Raw genomic sequence first — 16,808 nt, 5'->3', positions numbered from 1 at the left:
AATTGTCAATGTTCCATCATTGTGACCTTTCAAATAAGGATCCTTATTGTGGGGCTGATTGAGGGTAAATTGCTACAATGAACAGTTGATTCCTGAGTAACAACAGGATGGTTGAACCTATATACAATGTCTCTAATGCTCAGAGTTCTATGTGAAAATAGTTGCAAAATAGGATAATGTCAGATGGCTGTTGAGCAGGAAAATTACTGCCTTTCAGTCACACAAAGTGGTGTTACATAAGTGTGGTGTGAATGAATTTCACAGTGGTGTAGGGTATATACGATACCAGTGCTGCTATTGGCGCTGCCCGTCCCGCTTTTGGCCGTGCAGAGGCTTCGGGGACTCCAGCGGCGTGTGTCCGTAGTCTCGCTCCAAGTAAGCGGTGGCTTGGGGCCGTTGCCTGGTGACCGTCTGAGTTCCGGCTAGCGCGGTCACGTGTGCGCATCACGTGATCGCAGTGTCCTGACGTACGTTTCGCAGGGTAAGCTTGATCACAGGACGTAGTGTGATCACTGTAGGTTTCCGTTTATGTAGAGCAGGGCTCATGGCTGATTGGATAATCTTTTTGATAGACACTCTGATCCACCAATCTTATCATTGACTCATGGATCCAAGGAGTCAATTAGACCCGATCGAAGCAGCGTGTCTGTAAGCAGTGGCTGCATTCAAGGGGTCTGAGCACGAGGACTTGTCACAGTGTGCGTGTGCAACCCTTCTTGCGGCCGCATCACCACAAGGTGATTGACATACTGTCCTTGGGGGCATCAACGCAGCGTTGCCGGTAATACAGAGGCATGTTGGGAGCAGTTTTGGGGCAGCCGCTCTGATAAAAAAAAAATGGCCCTGTACTGCCCACCAGAGTAGCCTAGCTGCTCTAGCAGGGGTAGTCCTTAAATTGATGCGTCCGCAATTTGGAGCCACACACGTGTTGGGTGGCCTTGCCCTGTGCTGGGCGGCCCCCAGCATGTGAGTAGATGGACGCATATCTTGCTGCGGGAAGCAAGAATAACCCTCTAATATCCCCAATATATTGCTGTAGGAAGCAAGAATAATCCCCTATATACATTGTTTTATGGTTACTCTTTATAGACATACATAGCGTGACTGCTCTCACATTGATTTTTTTATATACAATTTAGATTTGGTATTAATAAATGTTAATTTTAGAACTGTACATACTATCTGTCTAATAAAATGCAACATGTTCCATGAGAGCCAGAAAACTTTACGCTCTGCCACAGTCAGCAGGTGGTTAGAGAAAGCAGTGTTCTAGACCCTTATTTTTGCGTTTATGCCCGAATGAAGTGGACATGTAGAAGCAGGAATATGGAAAGTGTAAGTGATTGGAATTTCAGAGTACTACAATTGAAGCAAGTGGCGGTAAGGCTTATCACTATATACCAGCCAACTTCAACCATTGCATTTACACCAAAAACCTGGGAAACAATATTGGTACAGGTTGAGTATCCCATATCCAAATATTCCGAAATACAGACTTTTTTGAGTGAGAGTGAGATAGTGAAACCTTTGTTTTCTGATGGCTCAGTGTACACAAACTTTGTTTAATACACAATGTTATTAAAAATATTGTATTAAATGACCTTCAGGCTGTGTGTATAAGGTGTATATGAAACATAAATGAATTGTGTGAATGTAGACACACTTTGTTTAATGCACAAAGTTATAAAAAATGTTGGCTAAAATTACCTTCAGGCTGTGTGTATAAGGTGTATATGTAACATATATGCATTCTGTGCTTAGATTTAGGTCCCATCACCATGATATCTCATTATGGTATGCAATTATTCCAAAATACGTAAAAATCCCATATCCAAAATACCTCTGGTCCCAAGCATTTTGGATAAGGGATACTCAACCTGTATATGATTTTATTATTAACCTCCTCTCAGTAATTTTTGTTTGCAAATTCTAGAGACATTACCTTTTTGGCTCCATGTTTCAAGAACGTCTGAGCAAATGTTTCCAGAACGCAGTTGAGGAATCCAGCCCCAGTTATTGATATGGACCCTCTCTGATTAAATTCTGTCCTAAAATGGAAATGAATAGTTATTTAATAGAACTTGCAAACACCAGGTATGATATAGAGTACAAATCCATTTGCACACACAAAAACGTGACTTGGAAAGATTTGTCACACTGCATATAACCTATTTTTGAGTTGCGGTACCTAAAGGTGCATACACACGGAGCCATATAACTGAGCGATTTTGACTATATAGTCAAAATCGCTCAGAAAGTTAGTGCATATATCTCCATGTGTACACAGCCAGCGATAGCGATGCGCGTCCCCGCCAGGTCGCTATCGCTGCTAAAAATAGACTGTGCAAGCAAATCAATTTTGGCTATGTCGCTGGAAAAGAAAAAGCATCCCCTTGCTTGAATGAGTTAGCCAAAATCGCTCATAGCCAAAATCTCTGGTAAAGTTAGTCAAAATCTCCTACAGCCAGTTCAAGGGAAATCACTCAGTCAAAATCTCTCATAGTCAAAATCTCTCCGTGTGTATGCACCTTTACACTGTACTTGTGTTCACTTGCACCTAGAGAAACTTGTAGTCAGAGACATTCATTCATAAATTTGGTCTAGTAATAGACACAGGTCAGCCACTCCAAATTGCTATGCACTCGATTTACAGTACATTTTCACCAATCTTTAAGATGCACCTTTTAGGGAGGTGTATGCATGTGCATGTCACAGAATTGGAGCAAGTTCTCGATGACTAGGAAGATTTACATGCTAGATTTAAAGTTACATATCCTAAAATAAATGTAACTCAAATATAATCACACAATAGAAACTGAAGTGGCATTTTGTATGTATATGCAAAAGTCACAATGTTACATGTAACGCTAAATCAGGAACCATAATCTCCAAGACATACACTATACAAGTTAAGTACAAAACATGTGATTGTTGGAATTTGAACATAAATTTTGTAAGTTGTGCGAGGCTGCCATCATATCCTTTACCCAGTCACTACTATCACTACTTTCCTTTCCTGAACTCTGTTAAGATAGTACATTGGCCCTATCAATAACCATACTAGTAAAAAAAACAACAACAAAATACATTAAATTGGACATTTTTCAAAATGGCATCTAACGCAGTACAGGTAACAGTAATGGCTTCCAGTAACCCACTAGTTAATAAAGCATCAGGTTTTACATTGTAACCTTCTTTGGTGCCAAGCATCCTATGCTCAGATTTTACATGTCAAAAACTGCTTCCACACATAACTACAGTATATGTACAGTAGTAGTGTCTGCCTATTACACACAAAATGGTTCCCTCTATGTTCATACCAGTCACCTGGACAAGTGACTATAGAAAGACATACACTGATTTGGAGGATCCTCTCCATGTTTCATGTGCAGAATCATCAACCTGGTGAACATTATAGAGTTTTATCATCTAACTAATCCATTAGCAATTAACTGTAATAGTACTGTAAATTGATGCTGCAACGTAAAGTTGGGTTGAGATATTCACTCCTAAAATGTGCTCCGGCTCTATACTCTTCACATGTAGTGCACATGGCACAAGGAATTTTCAACACAACTCCTAGGACTACGGACTTAAGGTGCGTACACACTAGGCCAAATTTTAGACAATATCGCTCATTTTCACCCTTATGAGTGATATTGTTAAAAATATCATCAATTGTGTAAGCTATGAATGATGGAAGATGCACGCTTCTGTGAGTCTGTCGCCCGTGCATGCAGCTACAGGTCTGCCCCGGTGTGACGTCACTGAACGATATTGTTAGCGATATCGTCCAGTGTATGCATACTTTATTGGCAGTCAAGGGAAAACACTAAACGAAATCGTTCTTGGAGCGTATCGTCAAGTGTGTACCCACCTTGAGCACACTTTTATACTGATTTATTTATGGAGGAGGAGCACTGTCTATATTGTTCATTGCTTATTTGATCTAATATCCTACAAAGTTTTACATTGATTATAACTATATTATTGTAGAAATGCTAAAGCGAACAACCATGAAACATCCATGAGTTTAAAACAATAATAAGAACATATCAATTATTTCTACTTAAAGTTCTTAATTAATAATATGATACTTTTAAATGTATTCTCTATGATACGTTTCAGGTGCGGCAGTGAAAATAATATCACTTTGAAAGCTATGTTGTCTAAGGCATGAGCAAAACATACATGTTACAGAGATACAATCAAAATACTACAAGTGCTTTAGGTACAATTAACAAGTTTGCTAACCTCGTTAACTCCGTAACAAGTACAACTGTACTTGGGGACTTATTTTGTTTCTGTTCCATGTACAAGCAGAAGCAACCTGAGCCTACTGTATATTTATACCAAGCAAAGCAAGACATTAAATAATTCAGAAATCTAACATTTGGTTGAAAACGCTTGTAGATTCAATATAGTATTCCTCCAAAAATCATGCTTTAAATTTAAATATGCCCTTACAGCATTTTCTGTTCTATATCGTCTACAGTATTGTATTGTAGAATATGCTGATACTTTACAAATAAAGTAGATTAATGCCATAAAAAAAAAACTAATTGAAAGGTAGTTTAAATTGCTCCACAGGCTAATCTAATTCTCTGGACCCAAGTGCACTGTAGTAGAAACATCAACATAAGTTATTTATCTCACTGAGAGCTGTGGAAATGGAAATGTCCTGGAGAATATCGATCACTTATTGATTGCTGTAGCATAACACGATGAGGAAACACAATTACAATGACACAGTCATGGAGAGTAGTCTATTAATGAGATTCATCTACTGAATTATTGACTAGTTAAGTACAGAAGCTCTGTCCTAATTGTTTTCCTGATAGTAGTTTAATTAAAGTGTCTTTGATATAAAAAACCTACATCTATGGACAATAAGTCAGATGGTCTCCCAAAGTCTGATTTGGTGAAATAACCCTATAATTGACACTTTAATTGTCTTTATAATAGACTGACCTTGGATGTTATTGCAACATATATTCAGAATCACTCGAGCTGACATAGGAGGGAGTGAATGACTGGATGTTTTGATTATATTATATTACAAGCTCTAATCAAGGCCCTACATGTCCTTTATTATCATGACTGTATTTATTTTGTGTACCTTAATGTCCCTGTTTTATGTATAGCCACTTTTTCCCACGGCGGAGCATTGTGGCTCCTTACAAATCAACAATAATGATAGTATTAATTGGAAAGTGACATTTTGAGCTACAGATGTGTCCTCATATATCTTTGCTGCAGTCACATCAAACAGCCCATCTAGGCAAATCAAAGAGAGAATCGTCTAGCGTTGAGTGTCTTTTTTGCTGAAAATGCATATTATTCACAATGCAATGCGACATGGACGCACAAGGAGGCTGTGCTGATTTATTTAACATATGACACTTGTATATCTGGTGTGACTGAGTCTCTGAATCTGTACACAAAGTGCTACAATGTACTGTAGCAGCAGCAGCTTTTTTCTAATAAGTTCTGTCCTGCTCCATATACAGTCTCAGTCACACACAATAAACAAGTGTCATATCAAACTAATCAGTAAAAAAAATGATGCCCGCCAATAGCAAATTGCACAGGACCAAGTGATGCAAGTATGGTGGTACGGGATGGTACTTCGTACCGGTAAGAAATTCCCAGCCGATACACAGTACCGTCGGGCCGCCACCTTGCAGACACCGTGCCGGAGAGAGGAGAGTGCAGCATGCGCCTCTCCTCTCCTGCCCCTCTTCTACCTGCCCAGTCAGTCGGAATCCGGCGGTTTCTCCTTCCGTTCTTTGAATCCGACGGCGGTGGCATGTGTTACACTCAAACACCGGTTCGTGAGCCAATCAGAGCTTGCAGACTGGCAGCCAATCATGAGCCGTCGCTGCCGGATCGCTCTAAATGGCTTGTGGACCGGCGCCAGTTCTGATACACAGGACGCTGCCGATGCTGCTGCAGGAAGAGACCGAAGTGGACTGAGGGCAGGAGAGGTGCGTGCTGCACTCTCCTCTCTCCGACTGCAGCATCAGACCGTACCAGCAACAATAGTGAGTTGCACTGCTCAGGGCATATCTGGCACCGTGAGGGCATGTGTATCTGGAAATGTGGGGGCATCTCTGGCACTGTTTGGGCATATCTGGCAACGTGGGGGCATATGTGTATCTGGCACTGTGGGGGCCTATCTAGCACTGTAGGGGCATGTGTATCTAGCAAAAGGGGGCATATCTAGCACCGTGGGGGCATATCTGGCACTGTTTGGGCATATCTGGCACAGTGGGGGGCATATCTGGCACAGTGGGGGGCATATCTGGCAACGTGGTGGAATATGTGTATCTGGCACTGTGGGGGCCTATCTAGCACTGTAGGGGCATGTGTGTTTAGCAAAAGGGGGCATATCTGGCACTGTTTGGGCATATCTGGCATATGCGTATCTGGCACCGTGGGGGCATATCTGGCATGTGTATCGGGCACTGTGGGGGCATATGTGTATCTGGCACTGGGGAGTGCATATATGTATCTGGCACTATTGTGGGCATGTATGTATCTGGCACTATTGGGGGCATATTTGTATCTGGCACTATTGGGGGCATATTTGTATCTGGTACTATTGGGGTTATATGTGTATCTGGTGCTATTGGGGTCATATGTGTATCTGGCACTGCACTATTGGGGCCATATGTGTATTACGCCCCCATTTTCATTGGCCACACCCATTTTTTGGCGCGCACACACACAGTATTACTAAGATTTTTTTTCTACTTGCACCACTGACGGGACCTGACCGCTCACTCAAGCCAGGCATCTCACACTGCAATGTGTATTGAGGCTGGATGTATGAGGACACATCTGTATGGACTTGTGACCCTCCAATGTAAACCAAACCACTATCAATACACACAGATGAGAGCCACAGGTTGGCCAAACCTACTGTAGAAGCCTCTAAAATGTCTAAAAAGCCCCTAATGAGGACGGGGCCACACCGGGACAGGAGCAATGTAGTGGGGGAAGAAAGTAAAAGAAAGCGGAAGGTCACAGACATGGAGAAGAGAATCTTCAAAATAATAGTAAGGAACCTTTCAATCTAAAAAATCTAAAACAGCAAATCTAAAATAAGATTTTACTTACCGATAAATCTATTTCTCGTAGTCCGTAGTGGATGCTGGGACTCCGTCAGGACCATGGGGATTAGCGGCTCCGCAGGAGACAGGGCACAAAAATAAAAGCTTTAGGACTAGGTGGTGTGCACTGGCTCCTCCCCCTATGACCCTCCTCCAAGCCTCAGTTAGGATACTGTGCCCGGACGAGCGTACACAATAAGGAAGGATTTTGAATCCCGGGTAAGACTCATACCAGCCACACCAATCACACCGTACAACTTGTGATCTGAACCCAGTTAACAGTATGACAAACGTAGGAGCCTCTGAACAGACGGCTCACAACAATAACAACCCGAATTTTTTGTAACAATAACTATGTACAAGTATTGCAGACAATCCGCACTTGGGATGGGCGCCCAGCATCCACTACGGACTACGAGAAATAGATTTATCGGTAAGTAAAATCTTATTTTCTCTGACGTCCTAGTGGATGCTGGGACTCCGTCAGGACCATGGGGATTATACCAAAGCTCCCAAACGGGCGGGAGAGTGCGGATGACTCTGCAGCACCGAATGAGAGAACTCCAGGTCCTCTTTAGCCAGGGTATCAAATTTGTAGAATTTTACAAACGTGTTCTCCCCCGACCACGTAGCTGCTCGGCAGAGTTGTAATGCCGAGACCCCTCGGGCAGCCGCCCAAGATGAGCCCACCTTCCTTGTGGAATGGGCCTTGATAGATTTAGGCTGTGGCAGGCCTGCCACAGAATGTGCAAGTTGAATTGTGCTACAAATCCAACGAGCAATCGTCTGCTTAGAAGCAGGAGCACCCAGCTTGTTGGGTGCATACAGTATAAACAGCGAGTCAGATTTTCTGACTCCAGCCGTCCTTGAAATATATATTTTCAATGCCCTGACAACGTCCAGCAACTTAGAATCCTCCAAATCGCTAGTAGCCGCAGGCACCACAATAGGCTGGTTCAGGTGAAACGCTGAAACCACCTTAGGCAGAAACTGAGGACGCGTCCGCAGTTCTGCCCTGTCCGAATGGAAAATCAGATATGGGCTTTTATACGATAAAGCCGCCAATTCTGACACTCTCCTGGCTGAAGCCAGGACCAGTAGCATGGTTACTTTCCATGTAAGATATTTCAAATCCACCGATTTGAGTGGCTCAAACCAATGGGATTTGAGAAAATCCAAAACTACATTAAGATCCCACGGAGCCACTGGGGGCACAACCGGGGGCTGTATATGTAGTACTCCTTTTACAAAAGTCTGGACTTCAGGAACTGAAGCCAATTCTTTCTGGAAGAAAATCGACAGGGCCGAAATTTGAACCTTAATGGACCCTAATTTGAGGCCCATAGACAATCCTGTTTGCAGGAAATGTAGGAATCGACCCAGTTGAAATTCCTCCGTCGGGGCCTTCCTGGCCTCACACCACGCAACATATTTTCTCCAAATGCGGTGATAATGTTGTGCAGTCACCTCCTTCCTGGCTTTTACCAGGGTAGGGATGACCTCTTCCGGAATGCCTTTTTCCCTTAGAATTCGGCGTTCAACCGCCATGCCGTCAAACGCAGCCGCGGTGACACGGTCCCTGCTGAAGCAGGTCCCGTCTTAGAGGTAGAGGCCACGGATCTTCCGTGAGCATCTCCTGAAGTTCCGGGTACCAAGTTCTTCTTGGCCAATCCGGAGCCACGAGTATCGCTCTTACTCCCCTTTGCCGTATAATTCTCAGTACTTTTGGTATGAGAGGCAGAGGAGGAAACACATACACTGACTGGAACACCCACGGTGTTACCAGAGCGTCCACAGCTATTGCCTGAGGGTCTCTTGACCTGGCGCAATACCTGTCCAGTTTTTTGTTGAGGCGGGACGCCATCATATCCACCTTTGGTTTTTCCCAACGGTTCACAATCATGTGGAAGACTTCTGGATGAAGTCCCCACTCTCCCGGGTGTAGATCGTGTCTGCTGAGGAAGTCCGCTTCCCAGTTGTCCACTCCCGGAATGAACACTGCCGACAGTGCTATCAAATGATCTTCCGCCCAGCGAAGAATCTTTGCAGCTTCTGCCATTGCCCTCCTGCTTCTTGTGCCGCCCTGTCTGTTTACGTGGGCGACTGCCGTGATGTTGTCCGACTGGATCAACACCGGCTGACCCTGAAGCAGGGGTTTTGCCAGGCTTAGAGCATTGTAAATCGCTCCTAGCTCCAGTATATTTATGTGAAGAGACATCTCCAGGCTTGACCACACTCCCTGGAAGTTTCTTCCCTGTGTGACCGCTCCCCAGCCTCTCAGACTGGCATCCGTGGTCACCAGGACCCAGTCCTGTATGCCGAATCTGCGGCCCTCTAACAGATGAGCACTCTGCAACCACCACAGAAGAGACACCCTTGTCCGTGGAGACAAAGTTATCCGCTGATGCATCTGCAAATGCGATCCGGACCATTTGTCCAGCAGATCCCACTGAAAAGTTCGTGCGTGGAATCTGCCGAATGGAATCGCTTCGTAAGAAGCCACCATTTTTCCCAGGACTCTTGTGCATTGATGCACAGACACTTTTCCTGGTTTTAGGAGGTTCCTGACAAGTTCGGATAACTCCCTGGCTTTCTCCTCCGGAAGAAACACCTTTTTCTGAACCGTGTCCAGAATCATTCCCAGGAACAGCAGACGTGTCGTCGGGGTCAATTGAGATTTTGGAAAATTCAGAATCCACCCGTGCTGTTGCAGCACTACTTGGGTTAGTGCTACTATGTCCCCCAGCTGTTCTCTGGACCTTGCCCTTATCAGGAGATCGTCCAAGTAAGGGATAATTAATACGCCTTTTCTTCGCAGAAGAAACATCATTTCGGCCATTACCTTGGTAAAGACCCGAGGTGCCGTGGACAATCCAAACGGCAGCGTCTGAAACTGATAATGACAGTTTTGCACCACGAACCTGAGGTACCCTTGATGTGAAGGGCAAATTGGGACATGCAGGTAAGCATCCTTGATGTCCAGGGACACCATAAAGTCCCCTTCTTCCAGATTCGCTATCACTGCTCTGAGTGACTCCATCTTGAACTTGAATTTTTGTATGTACAGGTTCAAAGATTTCAGATTTAGAATAGGTCTTACCGAGCCGTCCGGCTTCGGTACCACAAATAGTGTGGAATAATACCCCTTTCCCTGTTGTAGGAGGGGTACCTTGACTATCACCTTCTGAGAATACAGCTTGTGAATGGCTTCCAATACCATCGCCCTGTCTGAGGGAGACGTTGGCAGAGCAGACTTTAGGAACCGGCGAGGGGGAGACTTCTCGAATTCCAACCTGTAACCCTGAGATACTACCTGCAGGATCCAGGGGTCCACCTGTGAGTGAGCCCACTGTGCGCTGAAATTCTTGAGTCGACCCCCCACCGCCCCTGAGTCCGCTTGTAAAGCCCCAACGTCATGCTGAGGGCTTTGCAGAAGCCGGGGAGGGCTTCTGCTCCTGAGAGGGAGCTGCTTGGTGCACTCTCTTACCCTTTCCTTTGCCTCGGGGCAGATATGACTGTCCTTTTGCCCGCTTGTTCTTATAGGAACGAAAGGACTGCGGCTGAAAAGACGGTGTCTTTTTCTGTTGGGAGGGGACCTGAGGTAAAAAGGTGGATTTCCCGGCTGTTGCCGTGGCCACCAAATCCGATAGACCGACCCCAAAAAATTCCTCCCCTTTATACGGCAATACTTCCATATGCCGTTTGGAATCCGCATCACCTGACCACTGTCGCGTCCATAAACTTCTTCTGGCAGATATGGACATCGCACTTACTCTCGATGCCAGAGTGCAAATATCCCTCTGAGCATCTCGAATATAAAGAAAAGCATCCTTTAATTGCTCTATAGTCAATAAAATACTGTCCCTATCCAGGGTATCAATATTTTCAGTCAGGGAATCCGACCAAACCACCCCAGCACTGCACATCCATGCAGAGGCGATGGCTGGTCGCAGTATAACACCAGTATGAGTGTATATACTTTTCAGGGTAGTTTCCAGCCTCCTATCAGCTGGATCCTTGAGGGCGGCCGTTTCAGGAGACGGTAACGCCACTTGTTTTGATAAGCGTGTGAGTGCCTTATCCACCCTAGGGGGTGTTTCCCAGCGCGCCCTAACCTCTGGCGGGAAAGGATATAATGCCAATAACTTCTTTGAAATTAGCAGTTTTCTATCGGGGTTAACCCCCGCTTCATCACACACTTCATTCAATTCCTCTGATTCAGGAAAAACTACAGGTAGTTTTTTCAGACCCCACATAATACCCCTTTTTGTGGTACTTGCAGTATCAGAGATATGCAAAGCCTCCTTCATTGCCGTGATCATATAACGTGTGGCCCTACTGGAAAATACGTTTGTTTCTTCACCGTCGACACTAGATTCGGTGTCTGGGTCTGTGTCGACCGACTGAGGTAAAGGGCGTTTTACAGCCCCTGACGGTGTCTGAGACGCCTGGACAGGTACTAACTGGTTTGCCGGCCGTCTCATGTCGTCAACTGATTTTTGTAACGTGCTGACATTATCACGTAATTCCATAAACAAAGCCATCCATTCCGGTGTCGACTCCCTAGGGGGTGACATCACCATTACCGGCAATTGCTCCGCCTCCACACCAACATCGTCCTCATACATGTCGACACACACGTACCGACACACAGCAGACACACAGGGAATGCTCTTATCGAAGACAGGACCCCACTAGCCCTTTGGGGAGACAGAGGGAGAGTTTGCCAGCACACACCCAAGCGCTATAAATATATAGGAACAACCCTACAGAAGTGTTGTTTCCTTTATAGCAGCTTAATATATCAATATCGCCAAAAAAGTGCCCCCCCCCTCTCTGTTTTTACCCTGTTTCTGTAGTGCAGTGCAGGGGAGAGTCCTGGGAACCTTCCTCGCAGCGGAGCTGTGCAGGAAAATGGCGCTGTGTGCTGAGGAGATAGGCCCCGCCCCCTATTTCGGCGGGCTCTTCTCCCGGTGTTTGTGAGACCTGGCAGGGGTTAAATACATCCATATAGCCCCAGGGGCTATATGTGATGTATTTTTAGCCAGAACAAGGTATTATCATTGCTGCCCAGGGCGCCCCCCCCCAGCGCCCTGCACCCTCAGTGACCGCTGGTGTGAAGTGTGCTGACAACAATGGCGCACAGCTGCAGTGCTGTGCGCTACCTCATGAAGACTGAAAAGTCTTCTGCCGCCGGTTTCTGGACCTCTTCACTTTTCGGCATCTGCAAGAGGGTCGGCGGCGCGGCTCCGGGACCGGACTCCATGGCTGGGCCTGTGTTCGATCCCTCTGGAGCTAATGGTGTCCAGTAGCCTAAGAAGCCAATCCATCCTGCACGCAGGTGAGTTCACTTCTTCTCCCCTAAGTCCCTCGTTGCAGTGAGCCTGTTGCCAGCAGGACTCACTGAAAATAAAAAACCTAATAACTTTTTCTAAGCAGCTCTTTAGGAGAGCCACCTAGATTGCACCCTGCTCGGACGGGCACAAAAACCTAACTGAGGCTTGGAGGAGGGTCATAGGGGGAGGAGCCAGTGCACACCACCTAGTCCTAAAGCTTTTATTTTTGTGCCCTGTCTCCTGCGGAGCCGCTAATCCCCATGGTCCTGACGGAGTCCCAGCATCCACTAGGACGTCAGAGAAATATACCTGTATATACTGTAATATAAAACGGTTCATACATACATCTTGTTAACAGCAATTTACTTAAGCAGTGAAATGTAATATGCACTAGTTATCAAAAGTTTTTAAAAATGTGGTCCAAATGTTCATCACTTTAATATAAACAATGATAATCCATTACCCACATTAGCCACTAATGGGAGAGTGAAGCAATGGTTTTAAAACATTTCACAAATAAACAAAGAACTGTACAGTAAACAATTTAGTATACTATACTGATAAATATATATTGTCATTATACTGTACTATTGGGTGGTGCATAGGTTGCTAGGTAATGATGCCACATAGAACAACCTGGCCCATCTACAAAGCCTTGTTACGGCTGATGAACTTCTATTTGCCTCACATGGATACTTGTTCACGTGACAGGTGCTAAATAGGATAGTTACATTGTAGTAGAAAGCCTTAATTTTCTATCAGCACAAAAAGGAACATGCCTATTGTTAATAAAACTTTTATGGTTTATGTGTCCTATTTTAAGTACATCTATTGAAATCCTGAACAAAACACCTCAAATGCAAGCCAGCTCCGTACACATGCAATAACAATACCTAATCATAAAAATCTCGGTCATACAGTACATTTTGCTTTTTAAACCAACTGAGGCAAAACAAGTCTGGATTTTAGGCTGAAAACAGCATCCACTGCAAGGTGTGGTGTATGATTTCTCAAACTAATCTCTGCTGTGCCGGCTAAGAAATGACGATATGCTTTATCACTACGAGTAGAACACACACACACACACACACACACACACACACACACACACACACACACACACACTATGGACAACAATAACAAAACTTTACAAATGGCCAAAACCTCCTATGCTGCAATCAAGAGCATTCAAAGAAAATACAAATGCAGCATGGCTGTACATCATTCTATAGTAAGTAAAGATCCGGTGTCTGTCTCCTGGACCTTTCGGAGTCCCGGCATCAGGATTCTAAAGGGTGTCGGGATTCCGGAGTCAGTATTTCGACTGCCAGGATCCCGACAGACGGCATCTTGACCACATCCCGTTATACAGTAATTATAATTACACCACTTATTTACAATGGGGAAAGTTTCTAATTGTGTGTCTGTACACAATTTGCTAGAACAAAAAATACATCAATATTTTTGCAAACCATACATAGCCATGCATTGGTCAGTGACTGTTTGCTATGCATGAATTTACATTTCTGGAGCATTGCCATCAGTTAGAAAGAACTGCTGCTATGTTCGTCTAAAAGCCCCATACATTAGCAACTGCCTGTCACAATTGGTGTAGTATGTTATGCCGGTGGCGGGATCCCGGTGCCCAGCATATCGGCACCGGAATTCCAACCGCCAGCATGGGCGAGCTGCGGGCACGGTGGCGTGCGTATTTATTCTCCCTCCGGGGGGGTCTTGGACCCCCAAGAGGGAGAATAGTTGTCGGTATGCCAGGTGTTGGGATTCCGGTGCCGGTATACTTAGTGCCAGGATCCCAACAGCCGGCATACTAAATACCACCCGTCACAATTGGGTTGGGGAAATCTTGATTACCTGATCCAGAGTGAAACGATCAGCAAATTGGGACTTTTTACATGAAGAATTTCCCCCGATTCAAGACGGATCGCCAATCATCGATAGCAGCTGACTTGCTGCAGTAAAAAATGGACAATGCTAATCTATGTCTATCTATCTATATATAAAAATGAATTTGTGTGTATATATGTATGTTCCAGCATAACTCTGGAATGGCCAGAGCAATTTACACCAATCTTGGTACACATATGATTTACAATCTGGAAAAAAATACTGTGGGGTAAGACACCCCTAGCACCCCTAGGGGTGGGGGTGGGAAGGGGGTGACATGTAAAAATCCATAGTTTTCAGGGTCGCTGAGATGAATAGTGACACTCCCGATGCCGTTTAAGTCCAAGTTCAGTCGCCATCAGCATGGGGAGTACGAAAGGGTGAAACATAAAATGTCCAAAATAACAGACATTAGTGTCAAATTATGCTGGCGCTATAAGAATCAAACTGACAAGTATATATCCCAGAGGCACATTACACAGTGACCCCTGGGGGCACAGCTCCTACACAGACTACACCCGGCTCGGGTGATGACACAATGACAGCAGTCGGCAGTGTGTGCAGGGCCTGGGGGTGGGGGATGGGGTAGCCCTGCTGCTGCTGCTTCCAAACTTACCCACGTCAACAGACTCTCACACAGATCAACCCAGTCCAGGTTCTCCACATTTAACATCCTCCCTCTGCTCCGCTACTCGCTTTTCGGCAACTGATCTGCAGCAGCGCGATGCGGCTCCGTTCCCGGCTACACAGTGCCAGCGATGATAAATCGCATCAGGGTCGCTGCTCCCTGTGACCACCCCCTGGCACAGCTGCCGCCGCTATAACTACTACTGTCAGTGCACAGGCCACTGACACTAGGTGGCATGGCGGCACTGCTCCTGGGTAACGCAGATGTCTCCCCGCAGCTGTACCCGGCGCTGGCTGCTGTGTCCAGATTGGGGAGGGGGTTCCCAGCAGCAGGCGTCCCCTCCGTCTCTGGGCTGCTCCCTCCGGGTGCTGCTGACTGCTGCCTTGCTGGGGGATGGGTGGTCTTAGTTTACCAGAAAGTCCTTAAAAATGAAAGTTATACGCAAAGAAATCCTGGAAATTCCGTAGCGAAGCACGGGTATTCAGTTAGTAGCCATTATAAAACTGAGTAAAAAGTCGAAAAGCCAGGCTACTAATTCCATTTTGCCAAAGAAGGGCATGAAGTAAAGAGATACTCCTGAGCACAGAAAGGATTATCCAATAGCAAGCTGTCCAGAGATGCTCGTGTCTAATGGTAGATCCAAAACCGGGATTCTTAAACACCGTAAAGAATCTAAGAGGAAGCACTCAAACCCACAATGCTGTAGAACAGCGATCAGCAACTAGTGAGATCCGGAGAAGAGTGAGAAAATGTAGTACCCGAGTGAAGAACAAAATTTCACGGCGGCTGATACAAGAGCTGTCATTTACATAAGTGTTATCCAGGCTTTACTACAGATAAAGTATAGGCTTGTGTTATGGACTAGACAGCGACTCCTGATACAACTGCTGCTTTCTTTGCCTATCAAAGTCTGGGCACAGCATCAAGGGAAGAGCACAGTCTGAATGTGTAGTCACCGATATTTAAGGTAAGATTGTATAGTTCTTTCTTTTGTTCCTAACAAAATTTTATATTAGGATTGAAAAGCTGAACTACACACAAAGTACTGGGAACCTCTAAGTGATTGTGTGATTGAACCGACAGAGTGCCGTCCATACTACTGCATATATCAGACATCCATTTGGAAGAGGGCACCGGGATTTATTTCAGCATACTGTATGTATATGTATGTATATATATATATATATATATATATATATATATATATATATATATATATATATATATATAATATTACTGTTTATTGTATTTATATGTATACTGTAAGTATATTAAACCACAGACTCATAACAAAATCTCCTGAACCATAAGGACTAGGAACTTGAAATTTGGACAGTAGCTTGCTTTTGTTACATATGCACCCACTAAAAAGGGATTTTTCAAAATTCCACCCACAAAGGGGTTAAAAGGGGCGCTGGTGGATGTAAGTCAGGGATGGGGAACCTTCGGTCCTCCAGCTGTTGTTGAACTACACATACCAGCATGCCTTGCTACAGTTTTGCTATTTGGCCATGCTAAAACGGTTTCAAGGCATGCTGGGATGTGTAGTTCAACAGCAGCTGGAGGGCCGAAGGTTCCCCATCCCTGATGTAAGTAATGATGTAGCTTGTGTATATGTTTCCATGTGCTGCAGTGGGGATTGCTGTGGAAGTCCTTATATGGTCATATAATTAAGTGTACTGATTGAATAGTTGATTGCTTCTTTCTGATTGGGTTGCATTAAGATGGGTGCACATAAATACTGGCTCTGCTGACATTGTGAGCTAGGCAATCCTGGAGGAAAAAGTGGCAGATACCACCGAAACGATTTTGTTGACTGATGTT

General features: G+C 44.9%; 1 protein-coding gene across 1 annotated transcript in view; it reads right to left on the bottom strand.

Moving 5' to 3' along the window:
• The window catches only part of PRELID2 (PRELI domain containing 2), a 263,904-nt gene that overhangs the window by 32,216 nt on the left and 214,880 nt on the right, over nt 1-16,808 (bottom strand). Inside the window, exon 5 of the mRNA XM_063928118.1 lies at nt 1,943-2,048. Coding sequence (XP_063784188.1) covers nt 1,943-2,048 — 106 coding nt within the window. The remainder of the gene's footprint in view (nt 1-1,942; nt 2,049-16,808) is intronic.

This window comes from Pseudophryne corroboree, chromosome 6 (assembly GCF_028390025.1).
Source record: "Pseudophryne corroboree isolate aPseCor3 chromosome 6, aPseCor3.hap2, whole genome shotgun sequence".
In the NCBI taxonomy this organism is placed as follows: Eukaryota; Metazoa; Chordata; class Amphibia; order Anura; family Myobatrachidae; genus Pseudophryne; species Pseudophryne corroboree.
Note: the sequence above shows the minus strand (reverse complement) of the source record. Positions and strands in the feature narration are given on the sequence as shown.